The sequence below is a fragment of the Sitodiplosis mosellana genome, unplaced genomic scaffold, assembly GCF_009176505.1.
Source record: "Sitodiplosis mosellana isolate CC-2019 unplaced genomic scaffold, AAFC_SMos_1.0 Smas_scaffold_1, whole genome shotgun sequence".
Taxonomy (NCBI): domain Eukaryota; kingdom Metazoa; phylum Arthropoda; class Insecta; order Diptera; family Cecidomyiidae; genus Sitodiplosis; species Sitodiplosis mosellana.
Genome location: NW_022595244.1, coordinates 1,992,447 through 2,016,770, shown reverse-complemented (window position 1 = coordinate 2,016,770; position 24,324 = coordinate 1,992,447). Strand labels below are relative to the sequence as shown.

Genomic DNA, 24,324 nt, shown 5'->3' with positions numbered 1-24,324 from the left:
ATGGCGACGCTGCACGCTGCACAGTAAAACGAGTTCTGTTTGCATTGTGCATCAGACGCATGCACTTGGTTTCCATAAAACCGCTCATTTTTACTACAATTCTTTTGATTCGCTTTTTTTCCGCCGACTGGTTTTGTTTCTCTAACAAAGTTCCACATCAATGCCCAGCTAGCACAATTCTACCTAGCGTATTCTTATGCAATTCCAGAACAGAATAAGCTATTCTTATCGTATTCTATAAAAACTCTATAAGAACAGGGTAAGGCATAAAGGGCCCCATTTTTATTCCGATATGTACGTGTAGGATGTTCTTATTGTACTCTATAAGTACACTATAAGTATAATTTAAGGCTCCACTAAGAACATCAGCAACCGCCGGAAAAAAAATGAAAAATATTTTCGCCTTCCACATTTCGTTTGCCATTATTCTTTTTACTTTCTTTTCTTTTCATTTTTTCTCCATTGTTATTTTCATTATTTTACAAGTTGTAGATTATTTCAATTTTGTTTTCATGTTCATTTAATTTTTTTTAATAATTTTTATTTTATCCGTTGAGTTTCGAACCTTGGTTCTCTCGATCTCAATGCCTTCCACTTGAACATCTCGCCCATACGCACATGTTGCCTATAATGTTAGTCAGTGCATATATAAAGTGTTGTGTTCCACAGAATAAGCAAAGAATACATCTATACTTAACCCTCTAATGCATACAACCGCCTCCAGACGGGCAACATTTGAACGCCTGTAGAACGTAAACCGTACATCGGATCACATCGCTTCAAAAAGAATTTTTATTCGTCAATGTTCTCTCTTTATTTTTGTCTTTGGCAATATTTGTCTATGTAGTCTAATTGTAAAGGTATAAACAAAAATGTGTGCAAAAACAAAAATTTGACAAAATAAATTATTTGAACTCTAAATTAAACACATTTTTGACACTTTTAAACAATGGATTTGATTGTTCTCTGATTTATGTCAATCGCATTTTCTGACTTAACCATGAGGAATCCAGGATTATGAATATTTTTTTAATTATCTATGGCCAAAAATCAACCAAGTACCAGTACTCCCAGCCCTGGGAAAAATTAATGCATTAGAGGGATAACTTATTCAAAACGTGCTTATGTTAAGAACAGTGTATTTTAAGAACATTTTGAGAATATTTTAAGAACATTGAAAATGAAAACCGTAAGATGTTAAGAAAAAGCACCGAAAATAGCCTCTATTCTTTGCATATACTTATATTTGAATACAGTAAGAACATTACAGATACACTAAGAATAAAAATCGAATAAGGTTTAAGCTAAGTACACGCTAGGAATAGTTTTGCTAGCTGGGTGGCACATCTCGTAGATGATTTTATTTAGATACACGTTTGAGTTTTTCTACTTCTTTGGACGGTTGTTCATGTTTTGTAGTGCTTTTGTTCAAGCAGAAGCTGAATGCAGTGTTGTTGTTGTTACATTTTTTTTCTGCGTTCGTTCAGCAACTTCGCTCCCGTTTGTCTATTTCACTTGTATTTATTCGTTTCTCTTGATACAATTTCCAGCCGTTGGGGTTTTTTGTTTCGTCATCCATTGCACTTTTTCCTCTTCTTCTTCTTCTTCTTCTTCTTCTTTCGTTTTTCATCGCAATTGTTCAGTTTTGCACTTGTTTCGCGTAATATTTTCGCTTGGGCCAGTTGATGCCATTTTCATTCGTGCTTCACACTGCCCCTCTATGTGTCTCTCCCTCATACTTTTTTTTCCCAGGCACCGACCACTAAACAAAGTGCAAACTTTTCTTGTGCTTGCTTCGTGTTGTGTGTGTGTGTGCTTTTTTTTGTTTTTCCGTACCCATCCGTACGTTATTCCATTTCATTGCTTTACATTCAGGGAATAAAGATTAACTTTGTGCTGTTCTTTCAAATATCCTAATGAAGTTGTGCGTTGCTATTGTGTTTCACTGCTTGCAACGCTTGTTCTTCAATGTTTTTCCATCGTTTGTTCGTCTTTTTTTTCTACTTTGTTCTTTTGCCCGGTTTTCATTATCATTAAATTCTTATCGAGTGCTTTTTTCAACTGTGCTTCGATTTCGTGTGCATTTTTTTTCTTCATTTTTCTGTGTTTTTTTTTCTTCGAATGCGCGAACAAAGAGAGAAAGATAGCACGAATAAAAAAGCGAAATTTTGCACCAATGCAAAAGTTTGAAATCAACCGGAGGGAACCGTAACGAATGTGGCCATAAATGTTAAATAAAGATGTAAGCAGATGGCTGACCGTTCGTTCGCGTCAAATTAGAGATGAGTGGATTTTAAACAAAATGTGAACTGAACAAAAAAAATGGAATGGCGAACGGAACAAAGTATCAACGCTACTGAAGCTTTTTTGTGTCAACTGTGCGCCCGAGGCGATGTAACTTACATTTGAAAGTAGAAAATGTTTTTATAAATCAAAAGTGCAGTTTTGCCTGGAACATATGACGTTAATTAAGACGTTTTAATGTTCAAGTTTTTAAGTGAAGACTTAAACTTTACACTTTTCCATCGTCGGAAAGTTCTATTTGTGCGTTGCGCGCAAACGATGAATTTGATCGAAATGACCTGCGATGCAGTCGCATCTATTACAAGGATTATTGGAACGCGAATTATGTGCCAGATCAAATACATTCACTCGTTCGCAATTCGATAAGATCAAGTATGGTGAAACTTTGTTGAATTTTGTCGGCAGTAAAAGGCAAACAATTTCCGTACTTACAACATGAGTTGGGTGCAATAAGATGGCTTGGATGGAACATTGTGTGTTTCCCTGTGTTCATGTGTTCATGTCGTCGCTGTTTTATTACGTTTTTTGGCCATTTCACGTGGACTTTGTTTTTACTCGACATTTTTTTCCCTCGGTGTGTCTCAACATATCCGTATGTGGATTTTATTGCGGATTCAACTATTTGCAATTCTCTGAGCAAATTGTTCATTTCTGCAACATTTTACACGACGAGACGAGCACGAGAAAGAGTGCATCAGCACATAGGCGACATTTGTTGACAATAAAAGTTACAATGGAAACAGAACGATTTTACTGTTCGTTGTTCTGTTCTGTTCTGCATAAGTATTTGACCCGATTCGGTGCATTTTGATTGCCCTCGAAAAAACGGACCATTTGGGTAATGGAATTGCTGTTGCTGAAATTTTTATCAAAAAAAATGCAGCGCTTCAGCATACGCATCTATGCAAATAAGACGATGGAGAAGAAGAAAAACAGACGAAAAAGGAAATCAACAAATAAAATTGACAAAGTTGAGATACCTAATGTGATTTTCTTGGCAAGAAAACAACCCCCGACTCCCGACAACACACTCTCACATGTACACGCAACAACAATTTTTGAAAAAACAGCCTTTGCAGTACCGTATTTTTATTGGCATTTCCGAGAATGAATCATACGTGAAATATTCATACGGAACACACACACACACACACACATCCCAAACGAACCTCTAATGAGTAAGATGTACGAAACGGGAAAAAGCAACGCGAAAACAAAATGTAAAGCAGCAAAACTTTGGAAAAAGAATAAAAAAAAACAGGAAGTTATAAACAGCACATCCTCAGCATAATTTATGTGAATGTATGCAAAATGAAAGAAAAATAAGTGTTTGCTTTCCAATATATTTATGATAAATAAATAAAGTGAGTACGTAAATGACGATAAAAATTCCATGAATTTTCTGCACGAACATTTTTCCTCAAGCGAAAAATTCATTTCGAAAGTGTCGATGGTATCGCTTCGGTGATTCCAATGGAGTGAACTTTTTGCAGAGAGTAAGAGAGAGAGAGTAACAGAGAAAAAAGAACTATGTCATGTTTAGAAAGTTAAAAGAGCTTGTGAAAAAAAGATGCGATAACAGTGTGCAGTTTCTGTTAATTTCGCAGTATGAAGAGATGAGTTTCATTGGTTGTTTATGGCTCATATCCTCCGGCAAATGACGTCTTCCAACGAAAAAAGAAGAAGATGATGATGAAGAAAAAACACTGAATTTTTCTTGCGAATTTGCTTTGCCGAGAGATATAACAGCAGAACATTTTCGTTTCGGAGATTCGCGAAAATCCTTCCGTCTGTCGGGAACAGAGTGGGAAAAAAGGTACCAAAATAAACATAAACTTCGGACTCTTTCACTTTTGAATATTGGTCGTGATGATCCGAGTGAGTGGTGAACGGGAGAGAGAGTGAGACACTGAGCCACGAACATGTCGAAAATAAAATGAATAATAAAGTTGAACATAATTAATAAAACATAGTCACTTGCAGATTTGCACACAGGTACCGTCAAAACGGAACGGGAAGGTCGTTGAATATTTATCGTTTGTCTTGTGCATCTCCTGTTTATGCGCACGATCTTTTAAACATTCATTGGTTTGGCATGCGACTTGTTTTTATTTTCTTCGTCTTTCGCTTTCTCTCTAACTCTCTCTTGCAGTCTGTCTCTCTCTCTCTCTCTCTCGTACCTACTTGGTTCGTAATATTATTATTTTTAAATACATAATTCAATTTGATGTTAATTTAGCGTCGAATAATTTGCACCGTTGTTGTTTTTGTTTGGTTTTGGGTTGTTGGTGTTTCTAACACCATTTTTTCATCAGCACCACGAATTACATTTCATTTTCACATGCACTTTATCAAGCCCGAAGATGTGGAAAAAAGTCGCGAAAATCTTATGAATATTTGATTGTTGCTCGCATCATAATAACTTCAGAGCGTGTTGTACGTAAATGAATGCGCACATGCAGAATCAGTTCGGCGATACGGTAACTTTTCGTTTCTTCTCTTGTATCCTCTTCTTTTCTCGCAGATAATTAATGCAAATTAATTAGTACCTTGCGCGGCTCCCACTCGCACTTTGTTACAAAAGTATTGTATCAAAAGTTGTTCTCAGCCCATGGCCTGAACACTGTTTTGCATTGGATGAAGAAAATATTTGTGTTTTCCTTTTTTGCGTGGCCCAAATGAAAATAATGGAAAAGAGCAGCATTTGAGTTAATTTTTTTATTTCACTCGCACCAACCATCATTAGCTGCTGAATAACATCATCAGATCTTTTCATTAGGTTTAGCAGTCGCAATTACAGAAATTGCTGAAAACAAGTCGTCAAACCCAAATGGAAGCAGACGTCATGTTTACAAATCCATCAACATATGACGGTTCAACGAATTGTATTTATTTGATTTGGATGTGATTCAGCGATGCAAATCTAAGCGATAATAAAACGCAGACACGTTTGAAACTAATCAAAAATCCATTTATTATTATTACTGTTGCTTTAGTGATTAAAACCCGTTTCAAGTTCTCCTTCTCGTGGATATCGGCGTACAATTGTGGCGAAGGCAAAAGAAGTTGTGCTTGATACGGGTTCTCACGATGCATTCTAGCCATGAGATAGAGTAAGAGTATACAGACACGCCGGTCTCAGAAACAAATACGAGTGAGGTAGAGAGAGATAGCGAGAGAAGAGGCAAGGGAGGAGAGAGAGAGATAAAAAGATCGAGTGAGCGGCAAACCTTAATCCAATCCAAATTAAATGTAAAATGCTTTCGAGTATAATGAAGACTCACAGCTTATTAAAAGCTCACTGGAGGAAAACCGCACACTTAAACCATTCAATTGAAGACCATAATTCTTAGCCAACGGGAGAAAAATGCATGCTCGACATAGCATTTTCATGCATGCGAACACCAAATAGTGTGTGTGGTTAGAGCAGACACACACATAAATACATACGTGTACGCACAAGAGCACATTCGTACATATAATGGCAAAACCACCGGCTACGTCGTTTACAACGATAGAGTACTGTAAACCCGTACAATGCTTAAAACGATATATGTGCAAAAGAGAGCAGAGTTCTGCTCCAAGAGTTCTGAACGAAGAAAAAAGCAATCGAAGAGAGAATCGTCGTCAGCGAGATTGAAATGAAATGAAATACAAAACCATGTTTTAACAATTTGTTCGTTTTAAGTATTTTTCATTTAAAATTGCGGCGCATTATTTGCAGACGTCTGTCGGCTGGTGTTAAGAGCTTCGAGACAACAAAAGCATGAGATGCATGTGAGAGAGAGAGAGAGAGAGAGAGAGAGAAAGAAAGAGAGCGGAAAAGAGCAGCACGGGACTGAGCACAGCAGTCTTGCTTCAATATGCACCACTCTCTTTTTCCTCCTCTTCCTGTTTCTTTCGCTTTCAATTCACTCGCAATGTACAGTGTACACAGTACTTTCGTGAATGTGTTTTTTTTCTTGCATAATAAACCTATACTAAAAAGTGATCGAGCATTGAGAACGCCCCATGCACCCGGCGCCGACAATCATCAACAGAGAATTTCGTCCACGACTGATTCAAGCAAATTTTCAAGCAAAACATACGAAGTGGAATATTCTCTATATGGTTGTGATGGAGAGTGAAAAAGAATTAGCGTGTTGAAAATGCTCACATGACATTGGTTTTTCCATGTGGAATAAGGATTCGTTCCATTTGCCTCGTGAACGACGAGGGTTTGTGTGTGTGTTGGCGAATAAGCGAACAAAATGCAAAGTTAACGATTTTTCTCTAAATGTTTTTCATTTAGTTGAATTTTCGTCAGCGTGACTTTGCTTGCACTAGCGCATTCGTAAGTGCTTTCAAACATGATTTTTATGTGCAGTCTTTATGCATCTTCAGACTCTTTTTTCTCTTCTCATCGTTGCGATTTTGATTTTCAGCGCACGTAAAATCTAGAAATTGTTTAACATTGAAATCACTTTTTGCATACAATATCGTACAACGAAAATGGGATTCCGAATGAACTGACCGCAATGATATTTTCTCTTTTTTTCGTTGTTATTTGCACTTTCATTCGGAGTCGAATGGCATGCGACGCACGCTGCTGCTGCTGCTGCTTCCTCGATGAGCTTTTACGTTGCCAATGTTGTTTGCGGTTAATAAAATTTAGTTGATTTTAATCAAGCCGTTTGGATTCAGAGCAGACATGCTAGATGTTTCCAATAGTAAAGCCCCGGAAAAGCACACCACCATACAAATTCGAAGCGATTCAAACATTCTCAAACTAATTATAAAGTTTCGGAATGATGATGATTAATTAAAATTTTCCAAAGTTCAGATTCAGCAAGCAGTAGGAACTGGAATCGTTTGTTTCGTTTTGGCCACACATCGAATGGGGAGACAAGTTAATTGAATTTCTTTACTGCAAACGTCTTTTGAATACGAAATGGCGCACATGTATTGCAATAGTAAGAGAAGAGTCGAGCAAAAACCAATGCAAAGGAAATTCCATTGAAAAAGCATCCAAAATGTTGTTATATACATACATACACACGCAAATTCCCATGACCAATGAAATGGACAAAGTTATTACCACATTTTCAAATTCAATATATTGCCACTTTTCACACGTTTGGCTTCGCGAATTTCAATTTACCTCTTTTAGAGATGGTAGAAAATAAAATATTCCATTTTGTTAATGTTCATGATAAAAATTCCAAGAAACAAGACAAAACACCTTCGGCCGCACACACACACACACACACACACACAATATACCCAAAAGTCATTGAACTGGAACTCGAGCCGCACGGGTTTTCGTCGAAAATAGCAAACAGACAACGAAAACCAAGAAAAAATCATGATAATAACACTTACATTCTTCCATGACACCTTGCGGCTGAGAACATTGAATGCTCTCGTACGATGTTCGCCCGAAACTGGCACTGTAGACGGCGATTCTTGAGTACGGGTTACACATTAAATTAATAGTTTCATTCTCACAGGCCACCTTGCTGCGGAATTCATCTGTAAATAGGAAACAACACGAAATTAATAGAAACGAAAATTTCGGCAATGGAATCACCGAGTGAAAACAATTTGCTCTTCATAAAAAGCGTTAAAAAAATTATGTTCATTTGATTGAGTACATTAAAATTACGATAAAATGAAAAGCAACCACTTGGAATCTTACTCCAAATAAAATGTATAAGAGATGATGCAGGTGAATGAGAAAGTATTGCCACTTAAAAACTGAACTCCATTTCAAAATTAAATTCTTTTGAACAGTCTGCAGCAGAAAATATAGTAATGAAAATTCCATAAACATTAAAATGTTTACATTTAATAAAGTCCCGTTTTTTGGTTATTGCAACGAATTTTCCGAATTATTTTCTCTTCAATTTCGTAGCCAACTTGAGTCCACTGCAATGAACATTGAAATAGATTGAGCAAAAACTACATTTATACAGTTATCGAATGAGCAATTTTCAGTTGTTCCGCATTTGAAATGAAATACTTTGGCTTCATCAAGTGTATCGAGAGCGTACAAGTATTTAGAGAATGTGGTGATATGGTAGTGGTATATACCGATGCGAACATCGAATCTATTCGTACCTTGGAATGGCCACTCAAACGAAATTGTTGCACTCGAGTATATAATTAAAGTGAATTGACCGAACATTAACGATTATATTAATTGCCTCATCAAAGTATTATTGTTATGAACTAACAGCATCACCCAATTACATCGTGTGGAGTGTGCGTGTATTGTTCGTCTCGGCCGTCCATATGTCTCACACCAACACTTGGCATCCGAGTTCATGTGTTGTACGGGAGCAGAAGCGATTCCATTTTGCACGGATATAGGTTAATCAATAACTTTCAGCCACTTAACATACGGCAATTGGAGCAAAGGGAGAAAACAAGAGATATAGCCACATAGGTGTGCCAAAGTGAATGTCAGTTAGAAAAATTAATCTTCGCCACTGAAGCCATAAAGTAGCATTAAATATATGTTTTGGTGTTAATATCGACAGCCCACACACACTCACCAACACAGCTCAAAACAATGGATTAATCTAAATCATTGTTCAGTATCACCATAGAGACGGTGTGCTGCTCGAGTTTTATGGCTGACGGTAATAAAATGTGAACGATGTCAATTCTCTTGGGTGATTTGATTTTGCACTGACTCACTCGAGTTATTCGAGCCAAGTATGGTTGGTTAGTTGGTTGGTTCATTATCTCTTCGGACAAGCTTTAGCAAAAGATGAAATATTTGCAAATGAATAAATAACCCGAAACTATTTCAATATCGCATTTCCATGCCTTATTGTGGATCAATTAACAATTGAAACTATGGAATGCTTCGATAAAATAATTGAAAGTGATAATCGATATTCAAACTATTTGGGGAAAGTAGTTCAAGCCTTATGGAATGGCTAAGCTGAAAATTGGTAAAATAACTGAGAGTCTAAGATTTTCAGCACAATTTACTCGATGAAGCATGAAAAACATAGAACTAATGAAATGAAGCGCACACACTCACACCTCTTCCCCCACCAAAACCACAATGTCTATATCTTTGGTTCTCAGCTGACGAAGTGAATGTGGCCAAAAATAGTGTTGAATAAAATTTTAGCATTAGCTTGAAAAAGCACAGTCTCTGGTATAATCCATAAAATAATGAACGGTATAAATGGCTTGATAAAGTCTACAAAATCATTGGTAAATTCATTTAAAATGCGTCAAAGCGTAAGCTTGTGTTAATACACCGTGGTGTATGGTATGCTGGGGATGAGTATGTTGATTGCATGCAAAATCCACAAAGAAAATAACGTCTGAAGAAATTACTCGGCTGTCGGCTGATGTGCTAACACAGTTTGATGTGCGATGGAGACGTGTACAGAGCATTGAATGCGTCTGCAAATGTCGGAAAAGAAAATCTAAATCAAGTCTACAAGGAGGAGATAAAATTGTAAAACGAACACACACACACATAGGGAGCGATTCGATCGATTCAGGTCGATTCGGTATGGCAAGTAAGTTTTCGAAAATGAAACAATAGCGTGAACCAGTTTTTATAGTGTTTATTCAATGGTAAGGTGTGTCGTATGCAAAGCACAAAGCCCATTTTCCAATGCGACTATTCAGAATGCTGCACATACATACATGTGGCGGTTCACTTTGTTCCGAGATAGAAAATCGGTTTTCGCTTTATTCCTCTCGATCACACCAACCATTTCCACATAAATGGTTTATAGAATCAACTGTATGACACGTTCGTAAAGCCTTCCATGTAAATGTTGTTCAATGAACAGGAAAATGTGATACTACAATGCACACTTTACAGGCATATTCAGCCGAGCACTGCTTTGCCTTGCTGTTTGTTGCCTTTCATTTTATGCTCGAACTTCTGCATTGCAAATCAGTTGAGTCTTTGACTCGCTCCCCCCCTCTCTCTACTTCCCCATCATCATTTATAGCCGATATAAAGACATTCCACATAATCTCGATGGAGTTTTGTGTTGGGTGGTTTTTGTTGTTGTTGTTGCTGCTGTTATTGGCATTGGTGACGACGACTACGGCGACGGTGGTGTTGCTGTTGTTGCCTTCTGTTTCGATAAACAAATAATCGTTTATCACAAAAGCGTAGTTTCAGCGCATAGTTTTGACGATGGAAGTAAATGAGCGAGACAAAATACTTTGCTGCATAGATGCGAAGTATTTAGCCAAAAATACAAAATACGAAAGCAATAGTTGGCTTATCGTTAGACGACAACAACAATAATAACCACAATGCCGGTGCACACAATGATGGCGTGATTGCATGGAAAAACCAATGACTTAACTCATTCTCATGTAACTTTCCATTCGCATTTGGATAGCTAAAGCCTATTTGCCGAAAAACATTCGATGCGCATATGGTTTGCCACCACCACCACCTTGTTACCTCTCCCTTCTCACACATGGACCGCATTTAAAACACTATTATTATTCGATGTTTGGGAAATGAGCAACGTTTCTAATCTCAGCATGTGTCTATTGTTCAATGATACAAACAAACAATATCGCTGTGATTAGCAATGTCAAAAGGAAATACTGCATTCTTCTGTTGGCTGAGAAAACTCATGGGGCCATTTCCCATTGTTTGTTGTATATAAATTGAAAAGAGGATGAAAATACCGACAAAATAATGACCAATCTAATATTTTGAATCAATGTCATCATTAGTATGGTTCGGTTGAGTGGACAAATTTGTGTATCCATTCAATTTCGCAAGGCATAATTAGTTCAGCCACCTCATAATATTGCTGCCCAATTTTCAAGTATGTGTTTACGAAGTTTGTGCGTCAGGCAATGTGTCAACCTCGAGTCACCTTTCAATTTGTATAAGTTTGTGTGACACCAAAAGGCCAACACCAACTCGAAAATTGATGTCAACGAAATATTCCATGCACTTTGATCCATCATAGAAAATTGTTTCTCATTCTCTCTCTCCGTCCATCGCCCGTCTCCATTGAGATAAAGCCACTCAGATTTTCCAGTGAATTTTCCGCATAGAGCAACGCTCTGCCTCTCCAAAATGGGCTAATATTCAGATATTGAGGGCTAATGACCGTTTTTCGTAATTTTAATTGAATTCTTTCAAGCGTCAATAAAATAAATCGTTTAAAAAATAATGAATTTTCTATTGGTGTGTAGTCCATTCATCGTGCGAAATCCATTCAACCCCGAGACGAAAATTCAAAGAAAACGTAATGAATAATCAAATCGTTGAGGGCTGAGAAAGCAGTCGAGGACAATAAAAATGGGAGGGTGGTCGCTCACTTGATAACGATGCTAATGGTTAACTATAAATTCATTATTCGTCGTTATATTAAATTTCGTTAATTTGATGTATTAAATTATTTGCATTGACGCGCTTTGCCAGTTCCCAGAAGTTTGTACATGTAGCAGGTGGCTTTAATGATAGCAAGCGTCATGCTTTCGAACCGACTGAATATCACAATAATATCAATGGCATCCATTCAATTGCAATATCTTTGCTCCAGTGAATTCTTTGAATGCTTAGCATTGCCTACGTAGAACCTATTAAATAATTTTTATTCGAAAAACAACCATTCAATTGTCGTATGCACGATTATTATTTTCACTTTTTACGCAATCATTAAACATTTTTAATGTCGATAGAAAATCACGATGTTTCTGTGTTTTTTTTTCTCGAACAGATTTTGACCAAACCAAATGCGAACCATTTGTTTTACAAAGTGAACACAGCTACTCAGCATGCATCATAAACGCAGAATGTTGATAGGAACACGGATAACAGCAAACACATTACACACGATAAAGGCATGATATTATTTCAGTGGGGAGATTCATAGACATGTATAGATATTTCGCAGAATCTGAAATCTAGACTATATCAGAACACCTATCAACTTCTCTATCGAATTTACCTATATCGATAACAATACTACTATCTATCTCCCCGCCCGTTGTAAACACGGAAAAAGTTATCGTGCCAAGAGTGGATATGATGCTATTTCATCTGTCTGTCTTTCACCGGTTCTGTTGATGATGAAAATATTCTTATGGTATTCGGTAATAAAACGCTTGTTGCCAACTGGCTAGGAGTATCAACACGCCGATAGCAAACAGCATCAAAACACACACATTCAGATACACACACACACTACGCTTTTACATCACAAATGAAATATTCAATAATGTAATCAATTTTCCATAATACATTCATGAACATACACTGTGTTATGCAATTTATTCCACTTGTCTCTCCTACTCTCGCTTTATCACTCGCTCTGTGGCTGCCTCCCTTTAGAGTTGGCATCATTCAATAGTGTTTTCTGTGTACGCTTTGAAGTATCAAGAATTCATGCGATATGCGTTTGATTGTGTGTTCCATTTTATTTATCTATCAATTGATATATTTATTTATGGTCTTTGTGATTTTGTTTGGCTTCATTCCATCTAAGCGTACTTATCTAATTCGCAAGAGACGAATTTCTTTGAGTCTGTGGACATACATGTTACTTTTGTAACAGAGATGTCTTCGAAACGAAACATAGAGAAATGAAAACGATGAATACAAACACAATATTCCAAACTTCATGCACCAATTTCCTAAAGATCTAAAGTTTCCTTTGTATCATTTTCATGGAAATCTGTTCGCGAAATGAGAAAATTTCGACGAAAAAATCGCTTCGTTATGCTATACAACAGATTTACTTTGGAATAAATATCGACAGGTTTCAATACTAGGGGCTTTTAAGTCAAAATATACATTCGTATTTGTGTGAATATTTCGTGAATATTGCATATAATCCGTGTATATTATTCACCATATTCACAGAATATACACAGCATGTAAAAAATATGTGTTTACGGCAATGTCGAATCTTTGTTACCGATCAATGAATATCCATGGAAGCCCCTAGTTTCAATAACGTTCTGAAAAAAGAACGAAAAAAATGCAAAGAAACAACCTGCATTCAATCCATAGCAATCGGTATGTTTGCTGAGTTTTGTATTTCATAGATCAACACCGAATATGATACGTTTTTTTATTTACCAACATTACTACTCGACGTCATGTCTAATAACTGTTTTTCGGTTTTTGTTTTGGTGTGCTAGCCGCTGGCATTGTGCATGTGGATGGAGCTTTGTACCAAAAGCCAAACCTAGCCGTTATTCGACAAAACCTAGAGAAAATACGTTCGATATCAAAAGCGAGTATTTTTTTATGATTTCTATTATTTTTGCCTTCGTTTCCAATGACATCGTTTCTTTTTCACGCTGTTATGGCACTAGCTTTGGATGCCTGGTGTTTTTGATTACACAAATAAAATCCACACTATTTACGCTTTATCGGATGTATGAAGCTTTTTTTTATAAAAAAATAAATAGAGAACGAGTAGAGCAAAAGAGTGAACCGAAAAAAGTGCCCCAAAGGACAATAATACACATGGTGCATATTATATTATATGACTTAAGTTTCTTGAAGCGAACGAATTTCCCTTTTTTTGTTTTTGTTTCCTTTTTGGGGATTTTGTGTGCACAATTTAAAATAAAATAAAGAGGAGAAAAAGGCAAACAAAAAACGTGTGGCATAGGCCATACACAGACACACATAGACACATCGAATTCATTTTGCATTTTCCAAAGCACATCATTTCAAATATACATGAAAGCCTCGCTCATTCGATGGATAACGATTTTTTTGGCTCGTTGTGTACTCTGTACGCAAAATGTAGCTAAAACAGCGAGAGAATTAGAGAAAAAGGAGAGGAAGAGAGCTATGGGAAGTATATATGGCTTGGGATATCGTGGAAAAACACATAGGTGTGACTTTTAATTTTCAATAAAACAGGATGGAAACGTAGAGCATTGACAGTTGAAATGAAGTTGAGGAGGTGCGGGACTATTGGCACACCTATCTCATTACTATGCAAAGCAAATATGTTGAAGCCGGAAGCCGCCGAATATTACATGTTCAATCAATGAAAATTTTGGCCAAACACACCGTTCACGCTCGGAGCCAAATCGAAAAAAGTGACGAACAAAGATTGACATCGTTTGCACCTTGTTTGTTATCCAACGCGTCGGCACTGTCACCAAAATGCGAGCCAAACTGTTTGAACATTGTGACATTTTCGTTGGAAATGTCGAATAAATTAATTTAAATGTTGAAATAACAACGTCGCAAATTATGCGAAGCTGCATCGATCGAAAATCCCATGCAAACAACCTATCACAAACGTTCAACGAACATTTGAGCTCAAGAAAAATACAAAAAAAAAATCAATCGAAAAAACGCCGAAGCGATCAAAGCGAGAAAAAAAGAGCAGAAAACACATTTCGCTGGTCGCAGATAAAATATGTTCGGCTAACTTTTCTACTAGACGCTGATGAAAAAAAAAAGAACTGCAAACGCACCGCACCGCACCACACTTCAATTCCGTGCAAAATCGGATTTCAGCATGGGAAAATTAGTGTGAGTGTGAGTATGCATTAAAATTAACAATACGATACTCATGATGAATGAGTATGCTTTTACTTACACGGACGGCACTTGTATGCGATTTCAATGAATTTGGTCGTCTCCGGGCATGGATCGTTGTTCATTGTTCGTGACGATGCCAAAAATTTACAATGTCTCTTCTTTTGGCAAGCTTCCACCACAATCTGTAACAGTGCATACTGAAAAGAGTCAAGAGTAGACAACAAAAAAATTAGTCGGCACAAAAAAATATGTATGTATATATGGATATATCGTTGCAAGAATAAAGAAGGTGAAGAAGAAAAAAAAATCACCGGAAACATTTTAAATAAATTACGTATGTATCGTTAGTTTTTTTTCTTTCTTCATCCGCCTCATTCGCATGGAAGAGAAATGCTTTTAAGCTCGGCTATTAGAGCAAGCGCGAACGCAAAGCGACAGATACAGTGAAAGAGATGGAAACTTTAACAAAGACAAACTCAGTAAATAGCAAACGAGTCCATACGGAAACAGTTGAAAAACTTAAAATGATTTATATCAATGCCTTTGCTTCTCTCGCTCTCTTCTTTTTTTCTAACAGTGCTTTTAAAAATCAACACACAAAAGAGGGAAAATTCACAGGAAACTCCTATCAAATGCGAATGAAAGCTCGAACGGCAGAAGTAGAGGCAGAGAGAGAGAGAGCGAGTGAGTGCAAAAAAACGTCGGAAACCCTTTAAACGTAATGTGTACATTATTTTATTAAATTTTTCTACGTCAACCGAAGTGTCACATACACACATATACACCCATCGAAACCGGTCGCTAGATGCTACTGATGCTGTTGTTGCTATAATTGTACATTTCTGGGTTCGATATTTTGCGTTCGGATTTGCGATTTTGAAAACATCATTTGATATACCAAACATTCCGACGTCGAATCGATTTATTTATTGGAATTTGAGACATTTGCTCACAGATAATCTACCAAACTGAAAGCTACAAAAACAATTCCTCACATGCATAAACGCACACATATGAGGCCATCACCAGGTTTTTGCCCTATTTTATGCGCTCATTCTTCCGTTCTCTTGATCTCAATTCACATGCTTTATCCATACACACACACACAGACACACATGCAAAGAAGTGGGAATGTGTGATTAGTGTTGCACCTTGCCGGCTCCGGCACATTTCTCTCCGGATCTATCTCCAAACAATGGCAATGGTGAAAATGGATACGAGGAAAGAAAGTCATGTGATAAATGTGAGAGCATGAATAAATTCTAATAAATAACTCGATGAAATGTTTAAATGATTTATTTGATTTTTTGCACTGGCGAAAAATAAGCGACACCGGATAGAATGTGCTGAATATTCAACGGGTTTTATTCGGTTACTTCGTCTCTGTCTCAGTTTCTCTTTTGCTCTCTTTCGGCTTTGGTTCCTCTTGTTCAGGAATTTTCATGAGCTGTGAGGAAGCTCACGGAACTGTGATAAATATTTTGTAAATAGGAGGAAAAAGTGAGACGACAAGAAAAAATGTGCTCACATTGTTCACCAGAACCAACATCAATATATTTATCACCTCACACAGCAACCGCTTCGCTCGCTTATTTCCAAACGAACGGATGAACATTGATGCCAAAGAAGTTGATGTCGTCGACGATACCAAAAGATGTTCTAATTCAATTTATTAACATTTGTTTCATTCATCGTCATTCGTTTGTTTTTTTTTTTTTGGCGTATGTTTGTGTCATTTAATAAAATTCTGTCGATTAGTCTGTCCGAGCTAGTTCAAAATGGGTTTCATACGCTAGATGAATTAAATACGGTTTCTGTTTTGGATTTTTTTTCCTGTTTCAAATTTGATTCATTTTGAGCGTAACAACCTGCTTTCCACTATGGCCACTATCATCGCCGCCGTCGCCATAACCACATCCAATGCAAATGATACAAACATTATATGAGGTTGACAAACGTACGCATCCTTCTTTGCTAGTGACATAACGGGTTGGCTTGGCACACTTGCTTCGGGACCGTTGTGGATAACCGACAGATAAAAATAGCAAACGATTCTGTGGTATGATAAGGAGAAGTTGCTCCTTTTTTGCTTTAGCCAAGTAGAGGATAAAAAAAACGTAGCAGCAGCAACAACGGCACCAGCAACGGTTAGAGCCAACAAAGTGTGATGAAATATGTGCATTGTGTATTCTAACACGCATCCGATGTGCTGCCGAATGTGCGACAAGTAAATGGTCGACCGTTTGTTAAAAGCACCGTGAACAATTTGTTTAGCTGGTAACAGCTATTTATAACAGTAACTCATTTCTTGTTGGTTGAATTTAAATTTAATTCGACAATTTTCGTTGCATTGCTGTGTGTGTGCGGTAGACACATACGCGCTGAATTTACATTGAACAATTTTAGCACATATACGACGAGCAAAGGGACAACGATCCGGAAGATAGAGATGGAGAGAGAGAGAGAGAGAGTCGCCACTGCGATGAATAAAGTGTGATAAACAACGTACATTGCTAATTTTGTTTCTTTTATTCTCTGGTAAATGTATTTCTGGTTTCAACACACTGGCGATAAAAAGAGACACTACGTGCGCGCGGTATATAAATTTAGAATTTGATAGCATGGAAATATGGTTGGCTACAGAACTGTTAATTCCACCCCGTTCCCTCGGTTCACACACACAAAAGGATGGCATGATAGCATGGAATGAATATCATCGGAAACGATGGAATAGATTTATTAATGTTGAAAAAGGACACAAGGAAGCCTATCCATGAATAAAAGCCAGCAGTCAGTCGATGGTTTTGCCAATAAACGTTGTCGATTAATTTTCTTGAGCGCCAAACTTGAGCGTATTTGTGTGTTTTTCAAATAATTATTACCGAAAAAACAAACAATTTAAGCCGAAATTATGTTTGCGCCTTAATTCCTCGTTCATCCTTTTTTTCATGGGCTTTTTTTTTTTATTAAAAGTTCTATCAATTTGATCGGATTTAAGGTCTTTTTTAGCCCATAGATAATAAAAATTTTGATCTGGGTACAGGGAAAAAATCAACTTTAAACCAAGAAGCGCGCGTCTATTCTATCGATCAAAAGTGAAACATTACCGAGGGATAAATTTGGTTTTTGTTCATTTCCTGGAGTACCACGTTCTTATGTGGTTCACTCACCGACTGATAATCATAAAAATGGCACTTGCTGCTTTGAAACCAGTTCGCACGTGCTGCTGCACCTATTACAATCAATCATGTTGTGAGCGTTTTTCTGCCTCTACTTTAAATATTTGCCATCTATTAGATTATTCATAATGTGATTTATGGAGGATGATTGAATCTGAATATGCCAATAACCAAAAACGGTGGTAAGAGAGCAATGAAGGAGATGTAATCGGATTTCAATCCTTTTTCATAGAAGAAAAAAACACCGAATTTTTTTTCAACCTTCTCCGAATTGTTTGTTCGACGCAAACAAAGGCCAGATGAGCATCCGAAAAAAAGACGGCTATAGATCTCTAGAGGATTATCTTTTGGATATTGAGCATTTAGTTGCCGGTTACATCACATCAACCAGAAATTGCCCGATTTCCAGCTCCAACAACTAGGAGAGGTTGAAATGTGAAAATTCCCATTTCTATTGTTGTACACTCGAAAGTTAATTAAACAATGGAATGTAACAATAGAACACTTGTTCAAAAAGGCAAATAGAGAGAGAGAGTGAGACAGAACGAGAGAAAGAGAGGGAGAAAAAAGTTTAGATGAATATCAAATGATAGCTACCCATCATTTTATTCAATCAGCAGCATTTCAATTCAATGTTCAATGTGGATTACGTACCCACTCCAAATAACTCTTTTTTCTCCATATATCGTTGCAGAGATAGGATTGACCAAAAGCATGAGAACAGACCAAAAAAAATAACAATATTGCAAAGAAAACAAATTAAATCAATTTCGGATTTTGGCCAACTTTTTCTTGCATGCTACAGCAAAAAAGCGTTTCCGATCAAACAAATAGACATGGGAATGAGATAGAGAGACAGGGTAAACGTAAATTCGGTACTTCTACAAATTTGTAAGTGTGTAGCCAAGCATTCACATTTTTTTTGTTCTTTTTTTTACTGTACGTTCCATTTTCGGTCCATCTCCTTTCGGCTAGTTCCACGAAGCGGTTTTATTTGGCATACTGTGAAGTGTATTGCTTCATCTTGTTTTCATCTACTTCGTGATGTATAACTTTATTTCATGTAACCACAACGATACACGATACACGATACACGAGCCCTAAAAACAATGTAAATTTCTGCATTTCCAACCGAACGAACGAAACTGGAACAAAAAAAGCACACACAACAATTTGCGCAGTTTCATCATCAAATCATAAATTCCACGAATTCCGATTTACTCTCCAATCGCTCCATTTTACATCGTAAACATGCAATAGCAAAAGCACAGTTTGCTTGTCGGTCAATTGAGTCGAGAGCCGCTTCGCTCGATTCCATTAAAACTCTCTCTCTCTCTCTCTCTATAATGTTCAATACCGTATGAGGAAAATATTGCATATTTGCGAATCGAAAATGCTATTCATTTCCATTAAGCGGATTTGTAGCAATAAAATTGGAAATATTAGGCCGAGACAAAACACAGCAGATGAAAAAGAGCGAGAAGGAGAGAGAGTCAACGAAATGGAGATGTGAGGAAGAGCGCGCATGGAATGAATTCAATGAGGATAATGATGAACAATTGGACTATCGTTAGTCGAGAATAAATTGGAAAAGAAACCGCAATGCTACTTATCGATTTTATTTTCGGTTGCGCATCACACAGGCCTCAAAATAACTACCGTTTCTAAAATTTTGTGCATTCATCATCAGCCCATTTGAGATACGTGTACAATGTACATACGCCGAATGGATTCTATTATTGGGTTGACGTTCGCTTGCTGTTTATTTTTTTTGTCATGCGATAAAAAAACTTTTCGCACTGTGTCAATAAAACAGCGATAAAACTCGTCGATCGAGAGCCAGCGAGAGCGAAAGAGAGACAGAGCAAAAAAACAACTCCGCAGTTTATGTTCCGAAAACGATTCGGCTATTCCTATACCGTTTCGTGTTTTTTTTCTCTCATTGGCTCTCGTTCTCTTTTTCATTTGGCTTAATTCTATTCGATCAACCGAGATTTTTATACTCTGTGCCACACAAAAACCGAATTATACGGAATTTCGGAATTGTTCCCAATGAAACAGTGAAAAATGGGTGAGCGAACAATCGCAATTATTAGTAGTTGTTTATAACTTGTCGTATGTCATTTGTTATGTTACGAATGCAATCGGGAGGAACGGGAGAATGCTCGTTTTTTTACTCTCAACAATCGAGAAAAAAACATGCTCGGTTGACACACCGAACCGAAATTCGACGGCAGTAGCTGAGAGAGAATGAGAGAGACAAAGAAAAGGATTAATTGAAGAGAAACAATGGGAATCAACTGGCAACGGGAAAGTTTTAATGCGGATCCAATTCATTCATATGAAAAATTGCTGATTGGTTTATTCAAACACAAAGAAAAACGAACAAACGACATAAAACAACCGCACAGCAGATTTGGGCACTGAGGTTCTGATTTTCCGCATTCATGATGGTGGAGCCTCACAAAACTTGTAATTTTCAAATCCAGAAAACTTCCACATTGAACATTTCATTTTAGCTCGCTCTTGCTCTCGCTCTCTATCGGTATGTGTATGTGTGTTATTTATTTTAACTTTGTTCATCTCACTGCAACAATTTGATATTTTCCAATGGATTCATGACGAAGAAAGGAAGTTGACAAGAAATTAACTCTCTCGGGACTTAATACGAAATGCATATTTGATGCACAATAGGATTTAACGAATATTTTTCGTTGGCAAACTTCAAGTTGAAAACCACCATGTGCACAGCGTGCACTCAACTACAACTTTTTATCAACGGATTACCGTACATATCTATAACTGTGTATGTATGGAATGTATGGAGTGTGCTGAGTATGCCGAAAATTCAACATTTTCGCAGTGATTTTCCAAAGAAGCGATATACATACATACCGTGGCGACGAAACATAGTGGCAAAACCATGCGATGGGAATCAAGAAAATGGAATTGTAAATATTTATTAGAGAATTTTCGAAAAGCGAATATAAAAGTTGAAAACTATTAGTGAATGGGATGGGTTTCCATTTAGCCTTGAGCGAGCGAGCGAGTGAGAGCTTTCTACGGATTAATTTGCTCTTGACAATAATCGACGTGTAGATTTTGTAATGGGTGTTCTTTGGTTTGTGCAACGACCGCTACCATTAAGAGATTTAATCATCATTGTTCTTTCAAGTTTTCCGTTCGAAGCATTTTGAGTGAAAATCTGCTGTGAAACTTTTTCGTAATATTAACCAATTCAAGCTTTACAAAATTCCCGAAATGCGACCATTACGAGGCGCACACTTTTGGATATAACGGTAATTCTCTTAAACGACACAAACTGTACTGTATATACTTCTAGTTCTTCAAGAAAACTTAGAATCTCTCGAAACAGCTTCTTTTCCCTCTTATGACACCCGAATTTTCATCGGTTGCAAATCTCAACTTGAGACATGATTTTCGCATTTGGATTTGCCATTGTCTCGATAGAATTCAAATAGACTTAAATACCACGTTGATTTTGGTTACGGTGTCAAAACAAAGCAAAGACAGGCTGGGAGGTAACACCGTAACCGTATGCGTGCACATAAATCATTCATTCCGATGTCATCATTTATCAAAGAAACATTAATTGCCAAATGCCGAACTAGGGGGATTTCACTCTATGCGAATACTGTCATTCGTACGAATGCGCGAATACTTTGCCATGCATTTGAATATAAACACTCGCAAATACTGATATTCGTGCCGAATATTCGCATTCGTACGAATAACCATTTAATGTATCTATACAGCGCATTAGCGAATACGTCCGAATATTGCTGCGCGAATGCGAATGCACTTGACAGATCTATATTGATTTGTTGTGTTAATCGTTGCAACTACATTGTTTACATTATTTCGCCAAAATGGTAAATAGTTATTTCGATCCAAATTTAATATCAATTTAAGTTGTGTTTTGTATTTTAGGGACTAGAAAATGTTATTTTCAAATTAGAAAAATATTTGAATGAAAAAATTCCGGCTGATATTATTAAAATCCTGGAATTCTGTGCATTTGAAAATGAATCATCTCTAATGTCCATTGACAACGATGCTATTATGGATATCGAGAACTATGTCATTGAAAACCCAGAAATTCTCAAAGAAACATCATACGAGAATGTGAATAGGTTTAAATTTAAACCGGGTCACCGATTGTTTATCCAGTTGCCACAGTTAATCAAGAATTGTAATCAAACGGAAACAAATTTGCAAAAAATCGGACACCTGCGACGGCAAATGCTTAACGTAACTAATGCGCTTTCTATATCAAATCCAGAATGTGTGAGAATTAATTGTAAAATTTCTGGTAGAGGTTCACCTAATGCACGTTGTAATTTTTCAAACACGTCTGACATCTTTCCACATGTTTGACTGTGTTTGACACTTCATCGCAACTGAGCGCATTCGCGACGAATACATGTGCGAGTGTTTTAATACGTTTCATATGCGGAGTCGCGCGAATGCTCGCGCGGCAGTACGAATACATGGTGCGAATGCAAATACTTATACTGTTTTTTGCGAATGCAGGATTCGTGCACGAATGATCATGTATTCGAATGCGAGTGAAATGCCCCTAGATGCCGAATCCTGCGTAAATTCCAAATTGCCTTCACTATTGTATTAATTCGCAATTAAACCGTGTTTAATTGCTGTTACCATGTAAACAGGAATATGGTGCGAATCAGAATAATACCAAGTGAATATGTGGCAAAGCGATATTGCACAATTTGTAGTAGGATTATTATTTATTTGGAAATATAAATTTGTCGACGTTGTTGGCCTTTCTGCCATTCGACTCCGTGGGTACTCTCACACTCACACATACACGTCGATTCCCCTTTAATTTGTCAATTATGGTATTTATTACATAAATTATGTAGAGAGCGAGAGCAGCACCAGCAAGAATGCACAGTGGTAATGTGTGATGCGTGCTCTTGCTTCATCGCTACTGATGTTTGCATGTGGCACGATTTGATGCCGCTTAATATTCATAATAAATGGCTTGCCTGGGTTTTTATAGAAAATCACAACGACGAAAAGCTCTACAGTGTGCCTAATGTGTTGCTGTTACAAATGAAGATCCATTTTACAAATCATAGCTGCACTCGCTGGAATATTTCGGAGAGTTTGTGAGTGAAAGGGAGAGAAACAGCGCTAAATCAACATAAACGGAACCAGAAACGAGCTCGCTCGCTTGCTCACGCGAGAGAGATGTTCGATACAAGTTTGGCTGTGTTATGTTGAGTGTCGGCTTATTCGCAAGCCAAATGTGAATTGGTTGCATGTTTTCACAACCTCACGGCCATGCATCTCTAACTGAAATGTGATGTGATTTATTCGGTGCACATGTGTTTAAAACCAGCCAGCCAACACACCACCAACCAACGAATGAGTGCCATGTTTAATATTTAAATAACTAATGGGTATGTCTGTGTGTGTGTGTTAGTGCGGCGTGTTTGTGTGTATTTGTTCAATTTGCAACGCCATTGTTATAAACACTAAAATTGACGCAGTTTCGCAATTCTGGCAACACTCGGAACTGTTCGATAAACACATTCCGTTTAAAAGTGTGAATTATGGGGTTTTTGTGGGATTGTACACGGAGAGGGGATGCTTGAGACTCATTTTATGACTTGTTGAAACTTAATTGAGAATAAAACCAAACAAATTTCGATTCAAATGAATGTGATGAATGTGTGAAAATGGAAGCAACCGTATTTGTGTAGGTAATTTGGGGCCATCACTCAATATATTTGATATGGCCTAATGAATACCAAACAAGATCAAGGTGTATACGGCAAATCACACCATGACCATGGTTTTTTTATGACTTTTTTGGACAGCTCACCACTCACCTGATACACTCTGTCTCTCGTTCGTTATCTCATTTGCTCGTCAAATATTTTATATAGCTTCATTTGCAACCAAAAAGAAACCGTTCTATATTATTATGTATATGTGTAAGTTTTACTGTGTGGAAAAGTGGATGGCGACCGCAGATGGTTTCGCAGAGAATGTTGTAAATGGGTTTTGAAACCCCTTTTTCTGCATAACATTTTACTAACCATACAAATGCATGGCACAAACATAATGGCTACATGAAATTACCTGTAATTGATAGGTCAAGCATGTCTCAGGTGGTTTCACTTCAATTTCGGTGTCATCGGTGCGAGTTGTATCGACTTTCGTTTGATCTGTTCGTGGCGGACACATATTCGAAACGGGACCATCTGGAAATGGGAGAAAAAAAATTCATTAACCAAAATGTAAATAAAAGCTTTAATTCGGTACGAATGGAGGGAA

General features: G+C 37.2%; 1 protein-coding gene across 2 annotated transcripts in view; it reads right to left on the bottom strand.

The window, feature by feature from the left end:
- Positions 1 to 24,324, bottom strand: part of LOC129571156 (protein eva-1) — a 162,631-nt gene that overhangs the window by 14,302 nt on the left and 124,005 nt on the right. For both annotated transcript variants that reach the window (XM_055450922.1, XM_055450929.1), the window contains 3 exons: positions 24,130 to 24,251; positions 14,874 to 15,012; positions 7,666 to 7,815 (listed from right to left, as the gene is read on the bottom strand). In XM_055450922.1, coding sequence (XP_055306897.1) covers positions 7,666 to 7,815; positions 14,874 to 15,012; positions 24,130 to 24,251 — 411 coding nt within the window. The remainder of the gene's footprint in view (positions 1 to 7,665; positions 7,816 to 14,873; positions 15,013 to 24,129; positions 24,252 to 24,324) is intronic.